The sequence below is a fragment of the Triticum urartu genome, chromosome 7A (genome assembly GCF_056163025.1).
Source record: "Triticum urartu cultivar PI428250 chromosome 7A, HENAU_Tu73, whole genome shotgun sequence".
NCBI classification, from domain to species: domain Eukaryota; kingdom Viridiplantae; phylum Streptophyta; class Magnoliopsida; order Poales; family Poaceae; genus Triticum; species Triticum urartu.
The window spans coordinates 616,661,016-616,667,811 of record NC_141879.1 but is presented as its reverse complement, the minus strand read 5'-3'; the positions used below and the strand labels follow the sequence as shown (position 1 = coordinate 616,667,811).

The 6,796-nt window shown below is 43.5% G+C and overlaps 1 protein-coding gene across 1 annotated transcript; it reads right to left on the bottom strand.

Annotated features, from left to right (window-relative positions):
- Positions 1-237: 237 nt before the first annotated feature.
- LOC125525779 (vacuolar iron transporter 1-like) lies at positions 238-4,005 on the bottom strand. Its single transcript, XM_048690789.2, has 4 exons — positions 3,761-4,005; positions 919-1,004; positions 632-746; positions 238-535 (listed from the first exon to the last, which is right to left on the bottom strand). The coding sequence occupies exons 1-4, from the start codon at positions 4,003-4,005 to the stop codon at positions 238-240; spliced, it is 744 nt and encodes a 247-aa protein (XP_048546746.2).
- Positions 4,006-6,796: the final 2,791 nt, after the last annotated feature.

Here is a 6,796-nt window from a genome sequence, read left to right as displayed (position 1 = left end):
CCATATAACAGTCTTCCTCTTCGGCCATTTTTCTTCACCTTAACTTATTCACTGCTGGGCGACGAAAGTGACACACAAACCCATGACAGTTCAGAAGCAAACACAAACACATTCACACAAAGAAAAGGAAAAAAGATGAACAGAATATAACTGAAATACTCCCTATCTCATGCTTATTTGTGAATTCATTCACTCCATGCTAGTGAAACTTTGGATGAGAGAGAATTCTATAAATCGTCAGGCTTGCATAACTTTGGCTATTCCGTATGCTGCGGCAGAAGTAACGACACCGATAAGAGTAGTCTGCAGGGCACTGAAGAGGGGGCGGCTTCCAGTGAAGCGGCCCTTGACATAGCCGAAAAAGAAGAGTGCGACAAGCGTGAGCATGACCGATGTGAGCATTGCGTCGTGAGCAGTGGGAATGAGCATGTAGGGCATGAGTGGGACCAACCCGCCGACAACGTAGGAGAGCGCTATCGTAAGAGCGCTCTGCAGGGCTCTTCTAGGGTCTGGCTTCTCAAGTCCCAGCTCAAACCTGAATTAAATAATTATGACCAACTTAATTAAGACAATTAATTTCGAGTGGAAGACGTATCTCATCATGCATGTCGTGTCCAAAAAGACGATATACCTCATCATGAACTCGAGCCAGGCTTGCGGCTTCCTACGCAGGCCCATCACCACAGGGCCATACTCGTGGGGTTCGAGTCCATACTGCGACATGATCTCTCCGATCTCAGCAGCCTCTGGAATATGGTTCATACTTTTAATGAGAAAATTCCGAACCCAATGATTCGAATTCTGTAACGCGCGTGTAAATATGTACATATGTAGGTGCATGCACTTTTTTCATGAACTAACTAATCTAGGAAAAAACATGTGTAATCTTTTTCATCACAAAAGACATGCTCAAATTACCGATTTCAGGGACCACGATGATCTCCTCTTGCTCCCTTCTTAACTCCTGCTCATAATGGTCTGCTTTGCTCTTAGCCGCCAGGTACCTATACGACAATGTATCCCAGAGATGCAAATAGATGATGAGAGGTTAAGCCAAATCAATAATCTTGAATACACATCTCATTCTAGAAGCTCTCCAACTATCTTCTTCAAGGAAAAATGCAGTGGAAAACCCGAGAATATAAATATAAGTATAAATCTAAATTGTGATCATTCAAGATGTGAACCAAACAATGAGATTGTACATCAACTCTCTCATCCAAGTGAACTAGGTTCATTTCCAGATGCTCTCCAATTTAGCCCTAATATGGGAAAATATATATTTAGTTTTGACCACTCAATGAAGATACCCATGTACACCCCCCCCCCCTCCCCCCGCCCGCGGATGAACATTATAATATTCCAGGTGTGTCAAAATGATTCAAACGTAATTAGGCATACATATGTTCATGTATCATGCATCAATTTAAATTACATACGAAGATGATGGTCCCCCCTGCCCGAGTGAGAAAATTTTGGTGCTCTAAAAAGAAGAAAATATTCTGTACTAAAAAATGCAATGTTTATGAAGGGTGCAAACCGATTATTTCTGAACGAATTTTTTGAAGTACACCAAATGACTTGGACATTTGCATGTTTTTCAGAAAAAAAACATTTCATAAATTTTTACCCAGTTGAGTAAGCTATTGTGTGCGCCTTTTTGAATTCCTTCTTCTATATACATCATAATACATACATCTTACATTTTTAAAGATCATTGTTTTAATACCATGTGTATGCAATAATTATATTTATGTCTCAAAATAGGTATGCCCAAACTTAGGAATGTATTAATTTAAAGTTGTACTTAGTGCTTACAAGAAGCATATATGGTGTAGCATATATATTAGAAATTGGGATAAGTTGGCAAGGAAGTAACTGTACTTGCCACCTCTCCTCCCAATTCAATGGATCACAAATGGTTGCGGCAAGATAAATGGTTGATTATATTCACCCCCATCCCCACTCCCGCAACAAAACCTTTAAACTGATTTTTTTTTAGAAAATGGAAGCTTAATTTATTAACCCTGGTCTAAGCACCAATAATACATAAGGCCAGATTATTACAAAGATAAGAAATAAAAATGACGCTAAATGCGATAAAAGAACCATCATGTTACAAATAGCATGAAAAAATTCATAACCAGAAGCTATCAATTGCCGAACCAGAAAAGTGTGCGCCAGAAGTCTATGAGCCAATAATCCGCCCCCAAACATTCACTATAAATTGATCAGCAATGGCCATAGCCCATCCTATGTATCGATGACTACTAATTACCTCTTGTGTCATAAGCATTTATTTGCGTTTTCCATCAGTTCTACTTTATATGTAAAGATCTATTAAGACGCTTCAACTTACCCACTAGACGGCAAGATGAGTACTATGTAATCCCAGCCATCCATCGAGAAAGGTTGGTTATACCCAATTTTCACCTATGGCAAGTTATTTTCTGACCCCACAGATTCCAAACTATACTAATGAAGAAAACCTATATGTTTATCGTCTTCACACCAAATACTAATACCACACAAACAAATTACAGAGTATATGCATCACTTGTATAGTTTTGCACATATAGCAATTTGATGCGGAAGGTATTAATGCATAACATTGAGAGTGATAGAAAATGCATGTGTGGCTTTTGAACTATATATATGATCTGTATTTTATAATGCATAGTGGACATAGCATATGTATCTAAAATATTCACAATGCAAGGACATATGGTTATATAGAACTATACACTGGAGTTATTAGCTAGTAAACACATATTAGTACTTTCTCCAATGTATTAATCTTTTCCAGTTTTTTTCTCATCACATTGCATACTAGAAAACTGAGGCACATGTAGCCAATGTATGCACGAGCATTAGGAGCAGCAGCTCCGTAAGCCAAAACAACCCCTCTTAACTCTTGTTTGTTACTCCCTCCGTCCGGGTTTATTAGGCCTAAAGACAACCTCTTTTAGACCAAGATACATAGTAATTTGCTAACATTAATTCTTCAATTCCACTCCCAATGCACTCTCTCACATGCATGCAGCCAATGAAAAAGCAGGCATGAAGTGTATTAATTTTCCAGCCATGGCACCAACAACAATGACTTTCAATGCAACCAATGAAATGGTTGCATGCATGCACCTTTCCAAGCGGGGCCTTATAAAAGGGGACATGGTTGTGATGCTGAGAGGCCTAATAAATCCGGACGGAGGGAGTATCTGTGTAACTTTTCTAATATGAAAAGTAAAATACGAGTATATATAATCAACATGTACTTCAACTAGGCTTGTATTTGTCAACACTTATGATCATCTGAAATTTAATACGTATTATTTTCTTCCTTATTTGCATGATCTGTAATGTCAATGGTAACCACATGCAATCTACACATCTTGCTATCTATGATTTCAATAGCTTACTTTAATAATAACCACATGAACATATAGAACCGTAGGTAATAATATGTTTGAATCGTTAGATCACACAGAATTAATGGATCATATTAGTGGGTGTGTCTCAAAATTTCTCTTATATGTAGGTTATAATTAAGGGCTACGATCAAACTAAGTGTTTCAATAATGATGTCTTCCATATTTAGCTACTGCATAATCATGACGATGTGACTGTTGTTTTTTCCTAAAGAATTGGATATGACATTTTGGGTCGTCACTCGTCAGTAAGAAGTAACTAGGCTAGGCTGCAAACTAGTGGTAGATATGGATGATATATTATGGTGTAGTATAAGAGAACCAGTGATTACCCCCCGAGTCCCATGGAGATGGCCCCTGCTGCGACCTCGGCAAGCCCGGCGGTGAGGACGAGCGATGATGCCGCGCTCGCACCTGAGAGCCCTGCGGCGAGGGCGAAGGGCACGGTAAGGCCGTCGGACACGCCCATGATGACATCGCGCACCACCTCCCCGGCCGTGAAGTGATGCTCCTTGTGGCTGCTGATCAGCTCCTTCTCCAACATCGGCTGCTCCCGTCCCTCGCTGGCGCCGTCCATTGTCTTGATCGCTGAATGTAGTAAAAGGGTTGGCTAGCTCTATGCGGACGATCTTCGTTCCAGGGCTTCTGGTTTATTGGACTGTCCTGACGGGCGTGTGCTCTACACGGCCACCTGAACCATTCTTATATAGAGGAGCGCCTAGCAGCAAGACCTGTCAGTGTCAGCGGTAGAAAACTAGCGGCTCGCGTTTTCGTGTTTGTTTTACAAAGGCAATTTCATTAAATGCTTATATCGAACTGATAGAACCGTGTTGAGGTAATACCCAGCCAATGTATAGCAAGATGCACACACCCATCATGTTCAAGTCTCAAACGAAAACAAAAAAGAGAAAGACTCTTTTGGCAAATACAGGAATACGGCCAAGAGAGAAGCAGACCTTTCCTCTTGAAAGCCAAAAGCCCAACATAAGACCACCGCCCCATGACAATATAGCTAGGATGAACACTTCATATCAATATCCCCCAACCATACCAGTTGTCGAACATGTTACCCACACTATGAGTGGTAGATGTTTAAAGCTATATGAATTATGGGTCAGACTTCATAAGCTAACCAACACTTGAAAGGGATTTAGTTGACTCATCATTATGGCGGAAGACACAAAACTTACTCATGCTAGATCTTATGTGCGAGCTTGTCTATGATCACGCCCCGGTTTAAAAACCACAAAAGGATGTGGTCACATTAAAGGCATTTCAGCTCTATAACCTATTTATTATCCATAAGGTTATCAGTGTGTGGGGTGAGCTGAATAAAAGTAGTAGACGGAGTATTTGTTTTTTTTTTGAAGAGAGGCAAAAGATTTGCCTCATTCATTAAATAAGAGGAATAGAGTTTATGTTCGTGTTACAACACTGACAGCGCCGCAACACCCGAAATAAAGGTGATCAACTACTCTCGCGTCATCAAGTATCCCAACTTGCTTGCACCCGCTGATACCCAAAGCGTGGCCTCCTTCTTAATGTTGGCGAGTAGAACCGTCGGCGGAGCACTCGCGCATTCCTCTCGTTCCAAATGGTCCAGGCGACTAGCATGGTGAGCGAGGCCATCGCCTTCCTGTTGGGGATAGATGTGTCGGAGAGGCCCACCCACCACTCTTCGATGTTGCCTGAGAGGTGCCATGAGGAAGTATCAATGCTCACCAGTTGCAGCCAGTCCTTGACTAATCCCCATAGGCGGATAGAGAAGCGGCATTGGTAGAAAAGGTGGTCAACAGACTCTTGCTTCTGCTTGCAAAGTGTACAAAGGCCACAGTTTGGCCATCCGCGCTTCTCCAATCTGTCTGCCGTCCAAATTCTGTTTTGAATAGCCAGCCAAGCGAAGAACTTGACTTTGGGGGGAGCCCAAGCCCTCCACACAGTGTGCTCCATAGGGGATTTGATTGTGCCAAGGAATTGCGCTTTGTATGCTGACTCGGCCGTGTATTGCCCGCTAGCGGTGTGCTTCCATACAATATCATCTTCGGCATCCTCCTCGAGATGGAAGCCACGAAGCGTTGTCCAGAGGGTGACAAACTGACGTAAGTGATTCAGCGAAAAAGAGTCTGGGATGCGTATTCTCGAGACCCACGCATCGTTGCTGAGAGCTTCGCGCACCTTCCAATTTTTCCTCGTGGACGCCTCATAAATTAGTGGTGCAATGTCCCTAGGCTTGCGGTCATTCACCCATGGCGCATCCCAAAAAGGCGTCCTTGCTCCATTTCCAACAAAGATTGACGTGGAGGCATAAAACAAGGAGTAGTCCATCGTGTTGCACGGGTTTCCCATGCCCACCCAAAGCTTGGTGGGCTCTTTCCATTCAAACCATAATCAGCGCAAGCGAAGAGCCCGAGCAAATTTCTCCGTGTTAAGTATGCCAAGGCCACCAAGATCCTTTGGCCGGCACACCGCATACCAATTCACCTTGCATTTTGCACCAGTGGTCTTGTCCGTGCCCTCCCAGAGAAAGGCTCTTTCGAGCTTGTTTATGTTGTGTAGAGTGGACGTTGGCACAATGAGTGGCGTGATAGAGAAGACGAGCTGCGAAGACAACACCGACTTCACAAGGGCACACCGACCAATGGCAATGATATTTTGGCTATCCCAAGTGGTCAACTTAGCGGCCGCTTTGTCCTCTAGGTACTGGTAGTCGACCTTTCTAAGCTTCCACACCGAGAGAGGAAGCCCCAAGTATTTCATTGGAAATGAAGCCCGTGGCGCAGGAAGGGCCTGAAGGATGCATGTCAAGTTGAGTTGTCCGCACCGAATGGGAACCACTGAGCTCTTTTGGAAGTTTGTGACAAGGCCGATGACATTGCCGAAAAGATGCAGAATGGTGGCTAGGTTGTCAATGTCTTTCTTGATTGGGGCCATAAAGACTGCTGCATCATCTGCGTATAGGGAAGTCCTAACAGCCACGCCACGCCCACGGATCTTGTGAAAGAGCCCTTTTCTCGATGCTAGCTCAAGAATCTTGTGCAGCGGGTCCATGGCAATGACAAAAAGCAAGGGGGAGACCGGGTCCCCTTGTCTGAAGCCGCGGCCATGAGGGATGGGCTTGCTTGGCACACCATTCAAAAGGATGCGCGAGGACGAGGAGCACAATAGGGCGGCGATCCAGTTGCGAAACATGGGCGGGAACCCAAGCCTCTGAAGAAGGTCCAAGATATACTCCCATTTGACAGAGTCAAAAGCCTTCCGAATATCGAGCTTGAACAGGAGGGACGGAGTTTTCCGCATGTGGAGGCGTCGCGCAAGATTGCGAACATACATGAAATTGTCATGGATACTTCTCGTCTTTATGAAGGCAC